At 32.6% G+C, this 25,360-nt stretch overlaps 1 protein-coding gene across 1 annotated transcript in view; it reads right to left on the bottom strand.

Moving 5' to 3' along the window:
• Positions 1-15,614: 15,614 nt before the first annotated feature.
• Positions 15,615-25,360, bottom strand: part of LOC124426030 (cadherin-related tumor suppressor) — a 102,222-nt gene continuing 92,476 nt past the window's right edge. The window contains exons 8-22 of the mRNA XM_046967239.1: positions 25,312-25,360; positions 24,887-25,140; positions 24,339-24,769; positions 23,917-24,261; positions 23,502-23,831; positions 21,978-23,096; positions 20,751-21,866; positions 20,343-20,619; positions 19,979-20,260; positions 19,588-19,892; positions 19,213-19,478; positions 18,670-19,113; positions 18,218-18,587; positions 17,910-18,125; positions 15,615-17,834 (exon numbers count right to left, since the gene is read on the bottom strand). The exon at positions 25,312-25,360 is cut by the window's right edge and continues 132 nt beyond it. Coding sequence (XP_046823195.1) covers positions 15,798-17,834; positions 17,910-18,125; positions 18,218-18,587; positions 18,670-19,113; positions 19,213-19,478; positions 19,588-19,892; positions 19,979-20,260; positions 20,343-20,619; positions 20,751-21,866; positions 21,978-23,096; positions 23,502-23,831; positions 23,917-24,261; positions 24,339-24,769; positions 24,887-25,140; positions 25,312-25,360 — 7,841 coding nt within the window. The 3' untranslated portion in view covers positions 15,615-15,797. The remainder of the gene's footprint in view (positions 17,835-17,909; positions 18,126-18,217; positions 18,588-18,669; positions 19,114-19,212; positions 19,479-19,587; positions 19,893-19,978; positions 20,261-20,342; positions 20,620-20,750; positions 21,867-21,977; positions 23,097-23,501; positions 23,832-23,916; positions 24,262-24,338; positions 24,770-24,886; positions 25,141-25,311) is intronic.

Below are 25,360 nucleotides of genomic sequence, written 5' to 3' on the forward strand. Positions count from 1 at the left end.
TTTATGCTTCTATACAAGTTCAAATTCAAAGTATTCCTATAATTATTTAACGTAAGACTGTTTCATATATATTTCAATATATATGTAATTTAGTATTAACGACGAATACTCCATAATTTTTTTCTCCATAAACCATAGATTACAAATCATAAAAATAATCGTATTATAGACTGTATTTGATAAATTATATTATCATCTATATGTATCGCTTATTGTTAGTATTGTGTGTATTGAATGCATATAGATATATATATACACATATATATATATATATACAATGCAATGATATTTCATTGCTGTGTGTTATAAAACATGATATAAGATTATCTTCATTGATTTAATAATATATTTTAAGCTTTCATTTTATTTGCTCATGGATCTCAATATATTTATTTTATTGCTATGAACATTTTTTGATGTGCTATTACATATATACATATATAATTAAATGATACTGCCAAATAGTATTAAGAATCAAATAGAAAAAAGTTCATTATATATAATATTTTTATCTGTTTGTCTGTTTTGAGAAATATATCTTTTTCCTCTTTTTTTTTCTTTTTTTTTTCTTTTTTAATTTTTTATAGCAAAAATTATATAAAAAAATTGCTCTGTAATTTAAATGTAAAACAATATATATATATATATATATATATATATATATATATATATATATATATATGTATATATATAGAGGCTATATAATTTACCTTGATTTTATTTAAATCATTTGTGAGAAATGCTGATTAAAAGAAAACAACATTATCATAATAAAGTACTGTGCAAATAAAGGAAAGAAGTATATTTTATTAAATATTAGAATATTATTAATATCTTCAACTTATTTTTTTTCAATTTATTTATTTTTTTATTAATTCTTTTTATGTATTTATAATAATAAATTGTTCTTTCTTATCATTATTTATTATCATTACTATTATCATTATTATTTTATTTAATATATTATTTATGCAATCCAAAAGTCAAATAAACAAACTTAAAGGAAAAACCAAAAGTTTTTATTAGTAAAAAATTATTTAGTATTAAAAACATCATCCTTATATGATTTATCTAATGTTATTAGTAAATCTACAAAAGTTATCTACAATTGAAAAATTTTCGCTTTCACTAAACTTTAGAATAAAACCGGAATTTAGAATATCGCCGTTACTTTTCTTACGTTCTTAGAACTTTCATCTGAATGAACTTTCATATAAGGATCAGAAAGTGTAACACTGCTACTCTAACTGTTCCGAAGATTCCTAAAAATTCTACCTCATTTAACAATTTTTTATGTTTTTTTTTTTTTCGATATACAAGAAAAAAGCTAGTTTCGATATATGAGAAATGAGTTAAAATTATTGAGCAGTTTGACCCTTGAATTCGAGTCATAATTTTTAGTATCGTAATAGCCATTCAACGAAAAACTGGATTCATCAGATTGCAGATGAATCTATTTCTCGATGAATCCAGTTTGGAGGAGAAAGAAAAGTAGAAAAAGATGTAATTCTACACGATGCTGAGACAGCAGAGACGGCCACAAAGGCCACACACCAGGGCCCCACTCCATGGGACCCACTCAAGACTTAATAAGTACTAATTAATAAGAGCAGATAAAAGTAAATAGGAATGACTGCGAGCATAAGTTGGATAGAAAAGTTTTAAAAAGTGCATTTCTCTAAGAAATTATTTTAGAATTCTGCTATATTTCTTTATTTATTTATTGAAGTATTATTAGCGATATAAAATGGATATGTGTTAATGTTTAGTTGAAATTAGATTGAAAAGATGTTGGAAAAGTAATACAATATGCAGCCATTCGCTCGATAATACTTGCGTTAAAAGATTTATAATTAGTCTTTACAAGTATTAACGACCCAGGTCTCACCACGTGAAGGTTGCTGCATGTGGAGACCCACGGGCTAACGGTGACTCTACTCTAAAATCCGCGTTCCGCGATAGCGATCCGCAATACCTTTCCGCTTCAATGCAATAGCTTCTTAACTAACAGGGTATGCGTAGCTTAGCTACTACACACCTCTTACAGATAGCTCCACCAATTGCACCGTCTGCTTCAGACATAACGAATTATTAAGCACATCTGAATTCGTGCTTTCCGAATTTCGAACAAACAAAGCGCACTCCTTAGAAATACTAATCGCGTCGCGACACTCACGTGTGTGTTATAATTACGTAGATTCTACTGTTAAGCCGAAATTCGCGATGTACCCCATCGAAATTTGGAAAAAATCAAACGTAGTCCACGGTAGGACCTTTAATCGCGCCCGAACACCCACGCGAGTGTTAGAAAAACGGTAACTCTACTCTAAATTCGCGTTTTCGATACGAACAATCAAACGAAATATAATCGCGCCCGAGAACACCCACGCCTGTGCCAGCCGACACGCGCGTCAGTGTTCTTCCTATCCTTCCCGTATTCGCGCGTAGAAATCGATGATGAATCCTGCCATGCGATGTATGATCCGGCCGGAGATGAACCTATCCCTCGATGATCTATACTGTAAAAGAAAAAGGTAAAAAGAAAATAAAAGAATAAAAAAATATATAAAATAAAACATAATATATATATTAGATTATAAATAGAAAATAAATATAATAAAAAATAAATAAAATAGAAAATAAACATATATGAATAAATAAGAAAGCTAAAGAAAGAAACAGAACAAGCACCATTCCATGGATCCTACCTAAGACCTATAAATCAAAATTAATAAGAATATATTGAAAACATAATTAAAAACATAATTAAAAACATAATTAAAACATAATTAGAAACATAATTAGAAACATAATTAAAAACATTATAAAAAACATAATTGAACTCATAATTAAAAAAATAAATAAAAAGAAACAACATAAACAAATATTAAGAAAATACAATTAAAAGGAAATAACATATTGATAACATAATTGAAAACATAATGGAAAAATAAAAATATGAAATAGAAAAGACTGCCGGAGAATGTAAAGAGAGCCGGAAAACGAAAAAAGAGCCCCAGAAAGAGAAAAGAGAAACAACTCCACACGATGCTGAACAGCAACCCGCACAGAGGCCCTCACCCATGGGCCCATCCCATGGGTCCCACCCGAGATATATAAAGGATAATTAGTGAGAGTAAATAGGAATAAATAGAAATGATAGCGGACATAAAAGTGTGATAGATAAATTTCCTTATCGTTTTTGTAAGAAATTATTGTAAAATAAATTCTGTTATACTTCCTCTTTCGAAATATTATTAGCTATATAAGATTGAAATATGTTAATGTTTAGTTGGAATAAGATTAAAAAAATTATGGAAAAGTAATATAATATGCAGCCATTCGCTCGATAATACTTGTATTATAAGATTTAGAATTAGACTTTGCAAGTATTAACGACCCAGGTCTCACTACGTGGAAGTTGCTGCATGTGGAGACCCACGGGCTAACGGTGACTCTAATTTACTCTAAAATTCGCGTTCCACGATATCGATCCCTTATGCCTTCCGCTTCGGATATCTAGGGCGACTTAGCTAACAGGAGGTATCTAGCCTTAGCTACAGGGACCCCACTTACAGAGAGCTTTACCGTTCGACACTCTCGCCTCGGGCATAACGGATTATTAAGCACATTCGAATTCGTGCTTCCGAATTGCGAACAATCAAAGCGCATTAATCGCGTTCGCGACACTCACGTGTGTTATAATTACGTAGATTCTACTGTTCTATCCAAATTCGCGAAGTAATCTAATCGAAATATCGAAGAAATAAACCGAAGTCCCCGGTAGGACTTTCAATCGCGCACGCGAACACTTACGTGAGTGTTAGAAAAACGGTGACTCTAAGTTGAAATCCGAAGCGCACCTCGAATTTCAACACTAAAACGAAGTCCATGATAGGACTTTTAATCGCGCCCGGACACCCACGCAAGTGTTCGTAAAACGGTGACTCTATTCTAAATAAACTAATCGAATATTCGAGCAAACAAAACGAAGTCCCCGGTAGGACTTTTAATCGCGTACGCGAACACTCACGTGAGTGTTAGAATAACGGTGACTCTAAGTTGAAATCCAAAGTGACATATGTTAACCGGTATTTAGACTCTCCATGATATTTGTCGGGATTTCCGCCCCGCTACCAAATATGAGGATGATCATAACATCAGCCAACTATGTACAGCACTACAAGGTAAACCGTTCGCGCACCCCGAATTTCAACACTAAAACGAAGTCCATGATAGGACTTTTAAACGCGCCCGGACACCCACACAAGTGTTCGGAAAACGGTGACTCTACTCTAAAAAAACGCGTTCGCGAGGTAATCTAATCGAATATTCGAGCAAATGAAACGAAGTCCCCGGTAGGACTTTTAAATCGCGCCCGCGTACATTCACGTGAGTTTTAGAAAAACGGTGACTCTACTCTATATTCGCGTTTTCGATACGAGCAATCAAACGAAGTTTAATCGCGCCCGAGAACACCCACGCTTGTGCACGCCGACACGCGCGCCAGTGTTCTTCCTATCCTTCCCGTATCCGCGCGTAAAAATCGATGATGAATCGTGCCAGGCGATGAAGCATTCGACCAGAGGTGAACCTATCCCTTGATGATCTATACTGGAAAAGAAGAAGATAAGGAAAAAATAAGAAAAAGAAAAGAAAAGACATATTGAATATCGCTGCAAGATTACTCGATCATCCCTGAAAAAGAAAAAGATGAATAAGAAAGCGTCAAAAAAATATATGAAATAGAAAATAAATACGTATAAATAGATAAGAGTGCTGGAGAATGAAAGCTGCCCGCACCATCTCATGGGTCCTACCTAAAACTTATAAATCACAATTAATAAGAATATATTAATAACATTACTGAAAACATAATTAAAAATATAATTAAAAAGAAATAACATAAATAAATATTAAGAAAACATAATTGAAAAGAAACAACCTAAATAAATATTAAGAAAATATAATTGAAAAGAAATAACTTATTAATAACATAACTGAAAACATAATTAAAAAAGAAAAATATGAGATAGAAAAGAGAAAAAAAGAAATGCAGTTCTATACGATGCTGAGACAGCAGCCCGCAGCTTCTCATGTGTCCTACCTAAAATTTATAAATCATAATTAATAAGAATATATTAATGACATAATTATAAACATGATTAAACATACAATTAAACACATAAATAGACACATAATTAAACACACAATTAAACATATAATTAAACATATAATTAAACACACAATTAAAAACATAATTAAACACATAATTAAACATATAATTAAAAACATAATTAGAAAGAAATAACATAAATAAATATTAAGAAAACATAACTGAAAAGAAATAACTTATTAATAACATAACTGAAAACATAATTATTAAAAAAGAAAAATATGAGATAGAAAGGAGAAAAAAAAAGAGATGCAGTTCTATACGATGCTGAGACAGCAACCTGCACAGAGGCACACCCCCATGGCCCATCCCATGGGTCCCACCCGAGATTATAAATCATAATTCATAAGAGTATATTAATAACATAGAAAATAAAAACAAGAAAAATATAACTTAAAAAAGAGAGCCGCAAAAAGATAAGAGAATAGAAGCAGCTCTACATGATGCTGAGACAGCAACCCGCACAGAGGCCCTCACCCATGGGCCCCTCCCATGGGTCCCACCCGAGATTATAAATCATAATTAATAAGAATGTATTAATGACATAGAAAATAAAAATAAAAAAAATATGACTTAAAATAGAGAACCGCATTATTTAAATGTTAAGATAATCTTCTTTATTAATTATTCCTTCCCGTGTTGTCGATCCCACGACCTGAAAATATCTGAAAAGAAATAAGGAAAGAAAAAAGTATATGTACGTATGTATATTAATACGAATGATAAAATTATGAATTTAATTTAATTAAACATAAAAAAAAGAAAAAATTAATTAACAAAAAAAAAAAAATAGAATATGCAGAACACTGACCTAAAGAAATATTATTCTCTCTGAAAGAAATATTATTATATTTATTACTCGATAATATATAATATTTATAACATTGTTAAGAAAATCCGACTGTTTAAATATTAATTAATTATAATTTACGTTTATTGTATATTGTTTAAATGTTAAGAGAATCTTCTTTATTAATTATTCCTTCCCGTGTCCGCGGTCCCACGACCTGGAACTAGCTGAAAAAAAATAAGGAAAACGAAAGAATATGTATATATGTATATTAATTATACGAACGATAAAATTCTGAATTTAATTTAATTAAACTTATAAGCTAAGAAAAAGAAAAATATTAATTAAAAAAGAATGAAAAATTCTGAATACTGATCTAAAGAAATATTATATATAGATATGTGATTTTAATATAGAACTCGATTTTATTAAAATAAAATTATGAATTGAATTGAACTTTAGAAAAGAAAAAAATGTGCAAAATTTATCAATCGACTTTAACGTAAAATTTGATTTTATTAAATTAGAATCATAAATTCAATTAAGTTTTAAAAAAAAGTTTAATATTAAAAAGGCATAAAATATGAAATAATCCTATTCGCGTACGCGTGGCAATATTATTTACAGAAAGTTACTTCGTTTCAGTTTTTTTAAATCCCTACACCCATCACCATAAGAGCATTTTGAGTGACAACATGGTAAAATTAAAATATGACTAAAAGTCATTCTCGAAAGGTTCTGTGGAACCTTCGAAAATAACTCAGTACCCTAATAATTGCCTTCTTGAGTCACAGTGTGCAGTGGCCTCTTCGGAATATAAACTCTTCTTTGCTCCGTGTCCTAACCTAATCGATTATCATTCTAAAACTGTAATGACAAAATTTTATTCCAAATTCTAAGATATGAAAGAAAACCCTAATACAACGTATCTGAAAAGTATAAACCTTATTTTGTTGGGATAGAATTATTATTTTTTGGATAGAATGATTATTATTTTTTCGCTGCATAAGAGAAATTAGAATTAATATATTAATTGCTGAAAATCCTGTGCTAAAAATTCATTAACTTATAATCTAAGTCTACGGACTGTGACTCTATATGTCTTTTTGTCTTTTAGCAAATACTCTATTTGACATTTACTCTTTCAAAAACAATAATTGTATTGAGACTTGTTTTTTATCAATTCAAATTGATTAAATATTTAATTAATAGTTAGTTAAAAATATGAAGCAAATCCTTAGACGCTCCTTCTTACAAGCAAGTATTTTAATTATTATAAGAAAATCATGCACAGTTTTGCTTGTAATTCGAAGACTATCCATCGCGAATGTCTTCTTGTTTATTCTTTATTAGAACTCATGAATATTGTATTTATTACTATTTCCGCCCGAGAAGAAATATTTAAAAATGCATATAAAATAATCAAAGTTTGAAATAATTATAAACGCGTTTGAACAAGAAGACCCTATCCTAATCTAATAAATAAATAAAAAAATAAGAAAGCATTCACGAGTAAATCTTCGAAAAAATTTACTCGTGGTCACTCAATGCTCTTTTACTAATTAATTACAACCAATCACTCGTGCCGATTCGGTCATTTTGTCCTCGACATGATTGAGTGATCGGAGGGACTTAAAAATTCACTTACTACTTAAGAAGTTCTGCGTTGGCTCCAAAACACTCGATTTAGATCGATATTGATGGTCGATGATTCGTAGATGGTTGTTGAAAATGAAATAGGTCGACATTGAAGTTGGATGAGATCCTCTTCAGTGATGCACTGATTCTAATTCGCGATAGGTATTTATTAACGAACGTTCACTGAATTTACTTCGCGAAACTCAACTCTCTTTTATAAATAAAGTCTGTGCGACTGTTAAAAGAGCAAAACACTTTGCGAACAAACACTGACTCTAACGACTGCATTGCACATAGTCGATGTAAAAACACTTGTTGTTTAAATCGCGAAACGCGAACGAACAAACACTGCTTCTACTTGCCGATATTTTCATTTAAGCGAAAAAAACATTCGATTAATTCATTGCTGGGCGCGCGATTGCAAGGAAGTTCTGAAACAGAAAGATATAAACAAAATAATTAGTAACACAGTTATAATAAGAAATTATATAAATTATTCAAGAAATGTATGATATAAAAATATACTTACTTTAAGTTTTCATTGTCACTATGCAAGAAAGATATTCTGAGAGAGCTTCGAGGATTACTCGTCGGAATCCAAAGGAAGAATGATACAGTAACAGTCGAAATTGATCAGAGATTTGATTTTGTTGACATCACACAAAGGAATACCAATTTAAAATTTAAATATAAGCAAAAGAAAATTTTTAATATTTTAAGTTTATCGCGCATTATGATCTTTGTAATGTTGAAGAAAATGTACTATTGTTTAGATATTAGTTAATTGTACTCCGTATACATTAAAGATTGTTTAAATAATTGAAAAAATATCGAAAGTATTAATTAATAAGTTTACGCGTTTAGAAAGCCCGAGTGTCGATGTTTACTGATCGGAGTGCAAAGGGAAACTAACTCGGTAGATGTCAAAGTTAATCGAAGGACCGTTTATGTTTATATTGTACAAGGCCAACTATCTCGGATTAAAATTTTAAAGTGTTGGAATTTTATATTAAAATTATTTAAAGTTCCTCGGGAGTTTGTTTCTTTTTTATGTTTAAACGAATGTATTATTGTTTAAATATTAGTATATTGTACTCCGTATGCATTAAAAATTGTTTAAATAATTGAAAAAATATCGAAAGTATTAATTAATAAGTTTACGCGTTTAGAAAGCCTGAGTGTCGATGTTTACTGATCGGAGTGCAAAGGGAAACTAACTCGGTAGATGTCAAAGTTAATCGAAGGACCGTTTATGTTTATATTGTACAAGGCCAACTATCTCGGATTAAAATTTTAAAGTGTTGGAATTTTATATTAAAATTATTTTTAGTCCCTCTCGCATTACCGTCTGTTTAATGTTTAAACGAATGTATTATTGTTTAAATATTAGTACATTGTACTCCGTATACATTAAAGATTGTTTAAATAATTGAAAAAATATCGAAAGTATTAATTTATAAGTTTACACGTTTGGAAAGCGCGAGTGGCGATGTTTACTGATCGGAGTGCAAAGGGAAACTAACTCGGTAGATGTCAAAGTTAATCAAAGGACCGTTTATGTTTATATTGTACAAGGCCAACAACAGTGAGATAAAATTGTGAAGTATCGAAATTTTATATTAAAATTATTTTAAGTCTGTGGCGAGTTTCATTCTTTATAATGTTTAATTGAATGTACTATTGTTTAAATATTAGTTAACTGTACCCCGTATACATTAAAGATTGTTTAAATAATAGAAAAAATACCGAAAGTATTGATTTATAAGTTTACACGTTTAGAAAGAGCGAATGTCGATGTTTACTGATCGGAGTGCAAAGGGAAACTAACTCGGTAGATGTCAAAGTTAATCGAAGGACCGTTTATGTTTATATTACACAAGGCCAACTACCCCGAGATTAAAATTTTAGTGTTGGAATTTTATATTAAAATTATTTTAAGTCTGACGCGAGTTTCTTTCCTTATAATGTTTAAACGTACGTATTATTGTTTAAATATTAGTTTATTGTGCTCCGTATGCATTACAGATTGTTTAAATAATTGAAAAAATATCGAAAGTATTGATTTATAAGTTTACGCGTTTAGAAAGAACGAGTGTCGATGTTTACTGATCGGAGTGCAAAGGGAAACTAACTCGGTAGATGTCAAAGTTAATCAAAGGACCGTTTATGTTTATATTGTACAAGGCCAACTATCCCGGATTAAAATTTTGAAGTATTGGAATATTATATTAAAATTATTTAAAGTTCCTCGCGAGTTTCTTTCTTTTTTATGTTTTAACGAATGTACTATTGTTTAAATATTAGTACATTGTACTCCGTATGCATTAAAGATTGTTTAAATAATTGAAAAAATATCGAAAGTATTGATTTATAAGTTTACGCGTTTAGAAAGAGCGAGTGTCGATGTTTACTGATCGGAGTGCAAAGGGAAACTAACTCGGTAGATGTCAAAGTTAATCGAAGGACCGTTTATGTTTATATTGTACAAGGCCAACTATCTCGGATTAAAATTTTAAAGTGTTGGAATTTTATATTAAAATTATTTTTAGTCCCTCTCGCATTACCGTCTGTTTAATGTTTAAACGAATGTATTATTGTTTAAATATTAGTACATTGTACTCCGTATGCATTAAAGATTGTTTAAATAATTGAAAAAATATCGAAAGTATTAATTTATAAGTTCATGCGTTTAGGAAGATAAAGTTTCGACGTTTATTCGTCGGAGTTCAAAAGAAAACTGACTAGCTAATCGATGACGTTAATGAAAATACCGTATGTATTTACATTCTGTAAGTCTAACAACCCCTAGATTGAAATTTTTAAGTTTTAGATTTTATATTATAATTATTTAGTTTCTTGCACGTTATCGTCTTCTTAATGTTTATTTAATAGTTATATTGTATAAATATTAGTTTATTGTACTCCATGTACATTAAAGATTGTTTAAATAATTGAAAAATTATGAAAGTATTAATTTTTAATAAAATGATATATTATATACTATATAATATAATAATATATAATATAGTTATGTTTTTGTGTTTGGAAATGTTTAGAAAATCTGAGCATCAATTATTTATGCAAATAACAAGCAGACATTCGATACTTTACTAAAGCATTATAAAATCAGGTGTAGTGAACAGCCTTAACGCTATTCACATTTAGCATTGAAGTAGTGCATGCATTTTTATATTTATTTATTTATTTATTAGAGAGAGATATTTTCAGAGAGAAATATAATAATTTTTATAAGATATTTTTATATCTCTTTAAAAAAAATATTGCACTTTTTAAATCTATTCTTTAATTCTTTTAAAAAATGTTTCCAAGATTTTACTTTGAGGATTGTTTTTCCTTTTTCAATTAAAATCATTTCAATTTCATATATTTATCAATTTTTTTTTCCCAGTTTCTTTTTGTATTTTTATATTATTCATTAAAAATTAATATTTTCATTTAATCTTAATTCTTCATTTCTCGTTCAATGTCATAAAATTCCTAATGGATGATTTTTCTATTTTTTATTGAATTTATTTTCATTCATAATATATTATTTATAATGATAATTTATTTCTTAAAATTTTATCAGTCATAGTTCATAGTTATAATATAATTTAATAATTTCATGATTATTTAAATTTTTAATTTTATATGTGATAGAGTTAATGTGTGCGTTAATACATCTCTGTAAAGACGTTTCTTGTTTTGTGTTAAATCCCCTTCCATATCTGTTTCATTACTTGATATTGTTCTTGCGTCAGTGTTTTCCATCATAGTCCATGCATTTGATTTCAAATGTTCTGTAATTTGTTGTTGTCTCAATGGTTCATTGGTTTTCCATCTAGATGCAACCTTACCATGATCACATTTCTCTTCAAAACTTTCCAATTCCGTTACTACTGCGTTCATACTAATAAGTTCTTTAGTTTTCTTTGGACAACTTTTATTCAAGCATTGAAAGACATTATGTTCAGTCTTTTTATTAGACTGTTTAGATTGTTGTCGATTTCTTGAAGAACTTCTTCGAACTTTCATTGCATTTTTTGTCAATAATATTAAATTATCGAAGTCGACTCCTTGAGTATTTTTACGAATTTGAGATGGATCCGTATAGAGTTCCAAAGGACGTTGATAAACTGGAATAGGTGTTGGATTCACCTGATCACGAAAAATAACTATTACTTTGTCATATGTAAAAAAAAAAAGGAAATTTTTATCATTTATCATACATTTCAATTACCTGTTGAGGTCTTTGATTAATAATACTCGTACGTGTTGCTTGAAGGGATCTATAAACTGGTTGGTTAGATGAAGAAACTGGTATATGTATTTGTCCAGGTGTTGTTACTCTTTGGATCCATTGATTAGGTGTTCTCATATAATGGCTCGTGTCCATGCTTGGTAACATTGGTATAGGTATGTTCTATAATTTATCAATAAATATATTTATTGATTATTATAGAAAACATAACAATATTCTATATGAAATACTTGATGTTACATTTACTTGGAAACTTGTCACTACAACAGTTTCATAAGTTCTATTATAAGGAAATAATTCCTTTTGATAACTCTTTTCGTTCAACGATGGAAAATATTGTATAGGATTAACTCTTTGTTCTTTATGATTATTCAAACAGGTGACAGGACACTTTGGAAAAAATTCTGGAACTTCTGGACTCAAATTTGGCGCTAAAGGTTTTCTCATTATCTCATAGCTATCCGTTTGAAATCTAGTTTGATGATAATTCATTTTTAACGCCAAAGGTTGATACTGTACGGCACAGTATAATTGTTGTTGTCCTTTGCAAACGTTAACACGTTGTTCCTGACGATTACATTGTTGTTGTTGTTGTTGTTGTTGTTGTCGTTGTTGATAGTGTAAACGTTTATTCGGAGTAATGAACAGCTGTTGTTGTTGCTGTTGTTCTATTTTAATTGGGTTCCAAAGATCTCGTACGTTTTCACAAGAAATACATGTTTGCAATTGTAATTCACCTGGCGCGTCGATTGTATAACGAGGTGGTTTGTATTTTTTGTGATCACTGATTTCAGTGTTCTTTCCTGTTGTATCTGGATTTTATAAAATTAAGATAGAACATATTACAGATAGTGTTATATACTAATAATATTAATACATTCGTAGATATATATTAGTATACTCGTAGATAATATTGCGTATTAATAGTATTACATATTCTAATAAACATATATATATAATATTATAGATATTTATAATATTATAGAGAGAGAGAGAGAGAGAGAAAATAGAAATCAAAGTTATTTACCAATATTATTAGGTTTATAAATAGCAAATGATTCACCACCGTGCCTCCTTGTTCGTTTCTTTAGATTCGAGTTAATCTTATGTCCTGAATGTTCATTTTGCAAAACATCGTTCCAGTTTGCCTTGAAATGACGTTGCATACGTGTATTATATTCTCTTAGTGAACTATCGGTAGACTGCAATTCCTTCAATGCTGAGCTTTGCGAAGAGAATTATTCGAAATTAGCGAAATTGTTGATGTACGAACTTTTAATTGAAAATATCGAACGGCTAACAGTTTAGGATTCGCTCGTTTAACATTCCCTGAAATTAACCGAGCGAAATGTTCTTCCACTTCCGGTAACATCCACGGTTCCGTGATCTCTTTCGCATAGAAATGAAATGTCTTGTTGATCGATCGTATATCGTCATTCTCTGATCTATAGATCTTCTCACGTTCCTCGTTATACTCGTAATTACCATATTTTGAGAGTCGTGATCCTGGAATAACGTCTCGAACATGTTTCGGACAAGTACCATCTTTATCTTTGTACTTTTCGATCAGTTTACAACTCTGCTTATATATATATTTACACACATATCGATACATATAAAACTTTGTTTAAATTTATTTAATAAGATGAACAGAGGGGAAAAAAGAAATATTCTTTAATATATTTATATACATATATATATATTTACATATAAACATACACACGTATACGTACCTGTATCCACAAGGATTGATTTAAATTCCGATATAAATCCTCTTGATTGTATACCCAAGTTTGATCAGCTATTAAACTTATATTAGCATAAGCGCTATTTAAAAGCTCATCGTCGTATGACGAAAATGATGATAACATTATCCGTACATCATAAATGATCAAACATGTTCCACAATAATCGATTGGGAATCTATATCAAATTCAAAAGGGATGCATATCCGAGTGTGTTATTTCTTCCTAGATATAAAATTACATCTTTTTTTTTTTTATACGTTGATCTATACCTTCTTTTTTTGTGTGAAACAAAAAAATTATTTATATTATTATTATTATTATTATTATTATTATTATTATTATTATTATTATTATTATTATTATTATTGATATATATGATTATTGATTGAGATATATATGATTATTATTAATTATTATTTAAGAACATTGATGACAAGAGCAACGTGACAAGATTTTATGATATGAAGGATGATGAATTATAACATTTTCACAGCTGACTCGATATTTTTTGACAGAACACACTCGATATGACACACTATTGAATGTTTTCTTTTTTTTTTTTTTTCATCTTGTTTTGTCTTCTTTTTTCCTTGTTCTTTTCTTCTTTCGATTAAACCTTTTAAAAGATTAAAAGAGAAAAATTTTTAAAAGTGTTAATAATAATGATATAATGAATAAAGAGAACGAAGAGAGTAAGAAAGTTTTACTTTTGTAAAAAAAATCTTATGCAAATTTTTTTACGTTTATTACAAGTAAACACACACATACGTACATACATACGTACGTATATAGATACATACATACATACATACATATACATCCATACATACATACATACATACACACATACGTACGTATGTTCATACATCCATACACATTTTGTACAGTAAAACGCCTACGAATATATTTACAAGATATAATAGTTGATAATTTACAAATGTCGTAAACGATCGACACGAATTATTTTCTATATTCTATATATATATATATATATAAATATATATATATAATTACACACATATATATATATAAATATATATATATATATGTAATATACTACGGAGTATGAAAAATCAGTCTGGTAGCTTCGATGGCGCGCTTCTCGCGTCGATAAACGCGAAGCTTAAGAAAAAAAAAACCAAAAAAAAAAGAAAAGAAAAAAAAAGGAAAAAGAAGAAAGAAAATTTTCTCCCTTCCTCTTTAAAGAAAAATTTTTTTCTTTCTTTCTTCCTTTTTTTTTTCCTTTTTCTTTAAAATTTTTTATATACTAATGACGCAAATAGTTATTAAAAAATTAAAGATACAATTATTTACAGACGTCGTTGGACGATCATAGATCGTAAATTCATTTATTTTTTCATCTTCTTCTTGCTCGTTTCCGTATATATATACTTTTTGTTTTTAATTAACTGATTAAAAAAAAAAAAAGATGGAGAAGTTAATGCATCGAATAAGTAACTAAATAACGGAAATATTGTATTCCCTGTCTTTCTTTTTTCTATTCTTTTTTCTTTTTCTTTTTCTTTTTTTTTTTTTTTTTTTTACAGACGAGTACCCGTGTGTTTACTTACAATGGCATTTGAAAACGTATACGCACGCGTTTAATATAAATTATTCGAAAAATGCTAAAGGACGGGATATTAACGAATTTGAAAATTCGCTATTTCGGAAGATTTATCTAATTAAATTCGTATATATATATATATATATATATATATATATATGTATATATATATAGACAATCTGTAGGTATAAAAGTATCTCCCTAAAAAAATTCGTTAAAACTAAACGCTTATTATTTCGAGATAAAGTAATTTTGATTAGAATATCATCGTTCGTTATGTGTTTTTGTTTGTGTATATATATATATATACATACATATATATATATATATACATACATATATATATATATATATATATATATATATATATATATACACATACAACACAGAATATTCTGTATATATATGTATGTATATATATATATACAGAAATTCACAGACACATGTACGTTCCTGATCTATCGATTCGTATCAATATTATGATCAAGAAATCTGTCAAGATTTAATAAATGAACGCGAATTGGACAGTTTCTTTGGGTAGAATAACGTCAATTATTGTTATCATTTAATGACAAATTTGAATGATAAGAATGTTTTTTATAATTTGTCATTGAATCTTATCAGACGTATTCTTCCGATGGTTTGGGTATACTAGCTGGTAGTCTAAGAGTATTCGGTACTCGATTCGCGCTGTCCGGCAGCTCGGCGATGTCGACAAAAACGCCGACGAGACTTTCAAAATTTGGGCCCCAATTTAATAGATAATCCCAACTGAGAGCCGTTGTTGTGGTCGAAGGTGAGCCATTGTTGGTAGGCCTGTAAAGACCACCCATATGGGTTGATAAATCATCGTCCGAGGCGACCAACGTGCTCAACGAGCCACGAAAGGAACTATCAAATCCATCGTAATTAACGTTGGGCGGTAATGGCGGTTTTGTTGATTGAGTTGATTCGTTTGTTCGTTGAGTGACTTCCTCATCATCTTGTTTCGTGAAAAGATTGTCGGATCTTTTGTCACCGACCAAAGAACCATTATCATATTCGATTTCCGAACAGGTGAAACTATCGTTGCCACTTTCGTCGGTTGTAGAGGAATTTCGTCGTTCTAATCTTTCAACGGGTGGCGTGTGACGTCTGTGAAGATGAAGAGGTCCATGAGTAGGTGGTCCTCTGGCCTCGCTGGACGAACTTACAGCGTCTAAAGTCGATACGAGACTAGACGTTCTGGGTCTTGAGTTTAATCTTTCTATTTCTTCGGCTGTTAGGCCCATCGGACCGGACGATACATTGTTCACAGAATTTTCGTTATTGGATTGCGGTACCTTACGACTTGCCGTTGATCCTGAGAGTTGGCTCATGATCGGTGAATTTAAACTTCTCTCGCTGTTCGAATTTAGAGCGTCTTTTCCTACACCACCGGACGATGAAGTGGTTGCTAATAATGCACTTTGTAAGGGCTTCCCACTGATGTCGTGTAAAGTTAGGATTCTCGGTTGTTGAGCGGACAATTCGCTACTTGGTGATAATCTAGCTAAAGGAGTACTTTGTAATAATTTCGGTGCTGGCCCAGGTGGTTGATTTACGTTTGGTGGTGGCATTGCTCGCGGTGGAAACGGACCGGCGTGTCTGTGCTGTTGTCCAGTATGCTTGTGATGATTTCCATAATTACCAATGGGCGGTGGCGTCGCCTTGTATTTTCTCATGCCATCCCTATAACCCTTGTAATGATAAACTATGTCGATGTCACTTGGAGCGATGGAACTTGCATTTTCGAGGTCATAATGCTCTGGCATATCAGGTTCCTGATTGTGTTCGTGCGAATGAAGAGAGGTTTGAGTAGGTGGGGGCAAAGGTGGATGTTCGTCTCTGATCGGTGGTGATTTCGTTACCTCTCGTTCGATTATATCTGGCCTTTGTGGTCTATGCTCACTCGTCGAATTAATTTCACGTTCCTTGTACTTCTTCGATATCAATTCCGGGCCCATATGTCCAACACCACGCAAATCAGATCCATCGGAAATGTATGTATTTTCGTGACGTGACATGAGATTATCATTACCCGTTCCTACCAATGGATTACCGGTCATTATAGCGTTCGTATTTTTATTTACTACAGATGGTGCCGACTTTTCCTTGTTCTGACGTCTCAAACGGAAAACTATGAAACTCACGAGGATCGCTATTAACAGGATAATGAAAAACACTATGACTAGGGTGATACCGATGCTAAGAGGATCGGCTGATGTAGCTGTGCTAATGCCTATTGGTCCTCTACAACCGGTATTAACTTTTCCGTGATACAACACGTCCTTGAAAATAGATCCTGAACCGTTAAATGGTTGGAGTTCGTTGTTTATCGTAAAATTTGCCAGACAACCTTCGAAGCTCTTAGCGCCAGCACTTCGAGCGTGATAAAGATTTTGGCTAGCTCCGCCGATCGATAAGACGGATAAATATGGGTCGAGAAAGTCGTGAACTCCAGCTAAATCCAATTCGTCTCCTTTGGAGACACCATCGACGAGCAATCTCAATCCTCGGGAATAAGCGTGTAAAGTTAAATTATGCCAGTTACCATCTGCTAGGCCACCTTCAACGTGCATGGTCATGTTAACAGGAGAACCCAATAATGATGCATAAGTCAGCTGACCACCTCGTAACTGTAATGTATGAAGAATATATGACAATACATGTTTAATCCTATTTGATCATGTCAATTAATAATATTATCTTACCTCTACTGACGTATAATGCTTGTTCGTCGCAGCATATATCAAAATGCCATCAGGTTTGACAGTACGGAACATCAGGCCAACCGTTTTTAATACTGGATTCACCGTGAACATATTTGATTCTTCACCGACTGTTCGTTTTGAACGATTTTTATACCACATTGTTGATCCTCCATAGAGATATTCTAATAATTGTATTCTTCTATGCTTGTCTGATATCTATTGACGATAACATTGATAAATAATATTTTGCTGACGTAAAGCAATTATATGTTAATGTTTTTTTTTCTTTTTACATTCTATATACATACCTTGAACTCAATATATCCACCTTCGCTCAAAGTGACAGGCTCGAACGCACCATGACAATTCGGTGCAATTAGTAATCCACATTGACAAGTTACTTGATGCCATTTATCGTAACACTTTGATTTCGGTCCGCAAACAGAGACTAAATCTTTATCATTTTTCGAGCATGGGCTTTTCTCTGATCTACTGCAGGTAGGTTTCACACCTCGCAATGCTAATGGATTTGTCAGGTTTAAAGATCTTCCGTTTATCGATACAGAATGCATGCAACCAACGAAATCATCGGAATGTACTTGTCCAGGTCGTTCCAATACAGGATCGACATTTTCAAGGCCACCCAAGAGAAGTGGATTGTTATTGAAATTCAAGGTCCTATAAAAATTATATCATGTGATTATTTGTGATTATAGGAAGGTTAAATTAAAAATAATATTAATTTCAATGAGATATTAACCCTATTGGTCCAACGTCATCGGCATAACAAGTTCCATCGCCAGGTCTACAATCATCACAAATATCACCGTGTTCTCTGCACGTTGATACGCTCAAGGAAATAACTCTTCCATTTCTTGTGGCTATCACTTTCCACCATTCCCCGTCCGACACACTCTTCTCACTCTTTATCGATACCGATGTAATAGCACTTCTTGCACCACCATAAGAAAACACGACTCTTCCATTAATTAATTCTAGGACAACAAAATCTGATCGTCCTCCTGTCTGTGGTGCATAGTTGTATAATAACAAAGCATCCGGTTTTGTTGTAGCAAAGACTATAGTTATGTCATTAGTGTTGGCATCTAATGCTGGGAATGTCATGTAAGAAAGTTCATCGAAACCGAAAGTAGAACGTTCGCAATGTCTTCCATAACGTCCTTCTGGACAACTACATCTATATCTGTAATATATATATATAAAAAAAGAATATATGTATAAATATAAGAGAGATGAGTAAATTTAGGATTAGGATTTGATCAAGAATAAAATGATCAAGTACCCTGGTTTTTCTCCGACACATAGACCACCATACAAACATGGATTTGGTCTGCACGAATCTGTAATAGCTTCACAATGATTTCCTCTGTAACCAGGACGACAAAGACAGAAGAAGCTAAAGCTGTCAGGACTTTTCCTACATGATCCACCATTTCTACAAGGATTACTGGCACACGCATCCCCTCTTTCCAATTCACATATTTTTCCTTCACGATCGATAGGACATGTACATTGAAAGTCATATCCCAATCTACGACATTGACCACCCTATAAAATGATAAAATGTTGTAAGTTACACGACAATATATTTTCTTTTTTTTATATATATCTATATACATATATATATAGTTTACGAATTGTTTATTTTTTTTCTCACCAATAAGCAAGGATTCGGTGAACATGGATCCTGCCTTCTTTCACATTTCTCACCGGTAAAACCATCTCTGCATATGCACATCATTTCATGTAACATTCTTGGGGATGTTAAGATCAAAGTTTGACTATCGGTGATCCTAGCGTCATCATATATGGCTAGACGACTAGTACAACTACCTCCATTTTCACATGGCATATTTTTACACGGAGAATATCCAATTGTAAATGTAGTCCCATCGAACAGTGATTGAATTTTATCTCGGTTACGTGTCAATAATTCGCTAACTTCGTATTTCGTGCGATAACCTGATGAAACAATATTTAAAATTTAATGAATCTTCGTCATATAGGTAGACAATGATTGTTATAATTTTTATTTCATATCGTTTTACCTTGCGGAGTTTCAATAGCCAAATGAATATTAGCATTGCCATTGGTTTCTCCAAGACTGAAAATCGTTACGGTATCGTCAACCTCAATTTCTTCTTGCAATAAATCCAATAGTGCACGATAATGTTGATTTAAAAAATCTTTTGCATTTAATTTCATGATTTGCAAGGTCACACTATTTTCTATCGTTGCGTTTCTAAAGGATATGAATTCTACGGTGACTTTTGATATTACGTCAGGATGACGGCCATCATTACCGGATACGCTTAGAGAATATCCGATACCTGTATTCAATAATAACAACAATAATTATATTATACTAATAAATATTCGTATTTTTATTTCATGAGATAAATTATTACGTACCAGGTGTAATCTTGTTGGTATGCAAGTCGCAAGCATTTGGAATACTCAAAACTCTAGTGTTAGAACTTTGAAGGATTTTGCAAGAATAAATCCCAGTGATATCTGGATCGTTAGGATGCACATCTGCAATTTTACCAAGCGGAGTAGCCCCATTAAATGCATGTACTATTACATGGACGGATCGTGGTGTCGAAGGACTATCATTTTGATCAGTGACGATGACGGTTATCGTATGTTCACTTTTCATTCTTGGCACTCCAGAATCTTCAACTTCCACCTATTTCAAAAAAGTTGAAATATGATTTCTCTCTCTCTCTCTCTCTTTCTCTCTCTCTCTCTCTCTCACACACACACACACACACACATATATATTTGATTGACTTATACAAAAGTTATCATTTTACTTACGACAAGATCCAACTGTGGCATAGTCTCCCTATCTAAACTTCTCGTTGTCCTTAGAACACCAGAATGTTTATCAAGTGTGACCATATCACTTTGCCTACCGCCAACGAGTCTGTATGTAAATGGCGCACCATTTGGTGGTAGATCAGGATCAGTAGCGCTAAGAGTCATGACACTGGTACCAGCTGGTTCATTTTCGCTTACGTAGCCGATTACTTCAGGGGGTTCAAAGATTGGTCCGTTGTCATTGACATCAAGAATCTCGATATGAACAGTGGCTGTACCAGTTTGAGGAGGTGAGCCAGTATCTATAGCACCAACGGTGAGATCATAGGAAGATATAGTTTCTCTGTCAAGTTGTTTGGCTGTTTCGATATCTCCTGTTTGTGGATCGACTTTGAACGCTTGACCAAGATTACCACTGATAATGGAATAAGAGAATTGATTGTTCTGTGGTCTTATATCTTTATCTACAGCTCTAACAGTTAGTAAACGCGTGCCATGAGCTGCTCCTTCCGATACAGTTGCCTCATAAGTGTTTTGAAGGAATTCAGGTGGATCGTTGCCATCTTGAATGGATATGATTACTTGAGCTTCGTCAGTATCGTTTCCACGTATACCACCACTATTCTTTGCCATTACTGTCAGGACCACACGATTTTGTGTTTCACGATCGAGCCTTCTGGCAACCTTTATTATACCAGTTTCAGATCCTATTGTAAAGCCACGATCGTTGGATGAACCAACGAACAAGTAATATACACGACCATCCTCTCCTGAATCCTGATCGGTCGCTTGAACTAGACCTACAGAAGTACCAACATCAGCACTTTCTGATACATCCATATGGAATACTGGTTGAATAAATTTGGGATAGAACTCGTTCACTCCTGTTATATGAACATGGACACTCGTGAACCCAACCATTTGGGGACTAGAATCTGGATTAGCTGCGATTATGTCTAAAGTATATTCATTGGCTTCCTCGTAATCGAAACTGATTTCTGACCTTATCACCCCTGTATTCTCATTTATACGGAAGTGATCTTTTCCTGTACCACCTAGAATCTTGTATTCTACTACGGCATACTTTGGCGAGTCAATATCATGGGCTATTACCTGTCAACATATAATAATGTTGTTTAAAAAATATTCTTTATGATATAGAGGCCTTTGATTGCTTGATAAATTGAGTCTCATTGATATTTGTTAGTAAGATAATATACAAACCTGATCTACAAAACTATTAGGTGGCGAATTCTCTGGTAAATATGCTTCATAAATACTCTGATTAAAAGTAGGTGGATTATCATTAATATCCGACACGGTGACAGTCAACGTAGCGACAGCTTGTTTCGGTTCGAAGCCCAAATCGGTCGCTGTTATATTTAATCTATACTTTTGAACAAGATCATAATCCAAAGGTTCCAAAATAGTGACTGCTCCAGTAATGGAGTGTACAAAGAATTCGTTTCTTTCATTTCCAGCTGATATTTTATATCGTACCATGCCATTCGGACCAGAATCACCGTCCACAGCACTGATAGTTAATATAGTCGTATTGACCGGTTCATTTTCAGGTACTCTAACCTGATAACTAACAGCAGCGAAAGTTGGGGAATGTCGATTTTCACCTGATATTACTAAAGTCAAATTTACTTCGTCTTTTTGCGGTGGCACACCTTTGTCAATGGCACGTGCCTTCAATAAAAATGTTTTACCCACAGCAATACCAGCCAAACTTCGACGTACATAAACCCAACCAGTTTTTTCATCGACCGAGAAATAATCATAAGTCTCGTTGATGCTCATTAATGAATATCTTATCTCAGCGTTAGCACCGAAATCTGCCTCGTCTTTTGCACTCAATTGCATGATCTTTTTACCGACCCCATAATTCTCGGGTACCGGTGAAAGATAAGATCTCTGTTCGAATTTAGGCGTGTTGTTGTTGGCATCGACAACGCTCACGTGGACAACAGTTTTCGAGGATAACGGTGGTTTCCCATTGTCCGTTCCAACTATCGTTAGGGAATATAAATTTTCTGGAGAGGAAGGCCGATGTGTATGCTTGTAACGAAGCAATCTTTTGCTAAATATATCACCGGTTGCTGGATCAACCGTGAAAAGATCCGATGGTTGTAAAAGACTGTAAGATATCACTGAATTTGGACCCTGTTTATCATTATCCACAGCTGTAACCTGACCCACGTGTGATGCAGGTGGCTGTAACTCAGGGAAATGGAAATAGTAAACTTCTTCATCGAATTCTGGTGGATTATCATTTTGATCTTGGATCGTGATAGTCAATGCCGTTTCTGTTTCCCATGCACCATCGGCTGCGACGATCTGTAAGTAATATATTTCGTTGATGATACATTATTAATTTATAGATATTATTTCACTAAAGAAAATCTATGTCAAACGTTTAATGTTATATTCTAAGAAACTCTTTCGAAATTCAGTTTGACACGTTGCATGACATACATGATGTATTTTCTTACTTATCCCTACTAGATGTGTATGCTGAAATACAACTTTTTCTATCATCGAGTGACAGATATACCGATCTGTCTGCTGGTATGTTAAGGTAGAATAGAGCAAAAGATATAAAAAAAAAAGAAAAACAAAAAATGTTACACTTTCTATGACGATATTATAAGGGAACAAGACAGGTCGTCTATAACTCCAACCAGTTTTCTTCTCATTTTTATTTGCATTACATAAACTTTCATATATCATATTAATTCATACCTTTAACAGATATTCATCTTGTTCTTCTCTGTCCAGGTAACCAGCCACCGTAACGTTACCACTTATTGCATCGATCGAAAACTTTTTTCCTGGATTATCCGTACATATATAAGTGACATTCGCATTTTGACCGATATCCATGTCGCTGCTGGTAATACGTATGACAAATGTACCGATCTCTGCATTTTCTGTTACATTGACACTGTACAATCTTGTGAAACGCGGTGGATTGTCATTTTTGTCTAATACCGTAACAATGACCATAGCTGTGCCAGTTAATCTTGGCTGACCTTGATCTCTGGCTTCAACGATCAATTCGTAAGATGATATCTATGAAATGAGAATAAAATTGAAATTATTCAAATAAATAAATCAGTGGGATTGTTTATTAGGAGAAAAAAAAAATTGGACTTACATCTTCTCGATCTAATTTCTCGTTAGTACTGATTTCTCCAGTATTGCTATCGATCATAAAGGATTCGGAAAAGTCATCGACTAAGTAATAAAGGACTTGTCCATTTTCACCGGAATCACGATCCTTAGCAGAAACTTTGCATACGAATAAAGGTGGATATTCTTCTTCTGGTACAGTTGCATTGTAAATGGATGCATCCATGACCGGTGCATTATCGTTAGCGTCGGTAACATTGACCAACAATTGAACGACACTTCTTAATGCTGGCGCATCGGAATCTCGGACTTCGATCCAAGCTTCATAATATGGTGCCGTTTCATAATCGAATCCAGAGGCAACTAGAACCTAGATATAAAAATATTTAATAAAATATTAATGAAAGAAATTATTTTTTGTTGTTGTGTCATTATTTATTATCATACCTCTCCAGTATTTGGATCGATTTTTAAAGCGTCACCAACGTTTCCACCAGCAATACCATATACCAGATTACTAGCAGCACCGTCTTTGGGCGTCGTTGCGCTTAATTTTGTTATAACTCTACCTTCGGGCACATCCTCCGGTAAAGTAAATCTTGTATTAATGTTAGCACGAAAACTAGGAAATAGTTGTCTCTCCCATAAGTGTATCATTAGATCGGCTGTGACGTATTGTGGTTCTATACCACAATCGGACGCTTGTATTTGTAATTGGTACGTCGTTTCATCGCTTGTTAATTCTTGGGTGGCTCTGATCACGCCACTGTTGGAATCAATGATGAATTTGTCGGCATCGTTACCTTGAAGACGATAAACTATTCGTGAATTTTCACCGTCGTCATCGTCCGTAGCTTTGGCACCGAAAACGAAGTCACCTATTTTGTTCACAATAAATAAATTATTAAATATTATTTTATTCAATCGTATTAATGTGCTTCAAACATATTAACAGAGGAATAACATTGTTATATCGACTTTAGAATTATTCTTACCAGGCTTGGTTCCACCTGGAACATAAGCTGTATATCGTGGACTAGAAAATCGTGGAGCATTGTCGTTCACATCTTTCACCAATATTGTCAAATTGACGGTGGACGCTCTTGGCTCGGTTGGACTAGAATCTCGTGCCACCAACGTTAAATGATAGACTGACGTTTGTTCCCGATCCAATGGTACTACCGTGGAAATTTCTCCCGTGTCGGGATTAGCTGAGAAACGTTCAGCTTTCTCTCCCAATAAACTATACCTGTTTGCGAAAAAAAAAGAAAAAAAAAATATATATATATATCGATCGATTTCCTTATATCTTTTTCTTTTTTTGCTTTTTCTATTTGAACAACACTAAATCAACATTTGATGATTTTTCTTTTTGAAGTTATGACGGCAATGAGATAACGATGAAGAAGATAATGTTTACCATATCTTAGCGTTCAATCCTTCGTCCCTGTCGGTTGCCAAAGGTTTTG

Source organism: Vespa crabro, chromosome 1, assembly GCF_910589235.1.
Source record: "Vespa crabro chromosome 1, iyVesCrab1.2, whole genome shotgun sequence".
NCBI lineage: Eukaryota > Metazoa > Arthropoda > Insecta > Hymenoptera > Vespidae > Vespa > Vespa crabro.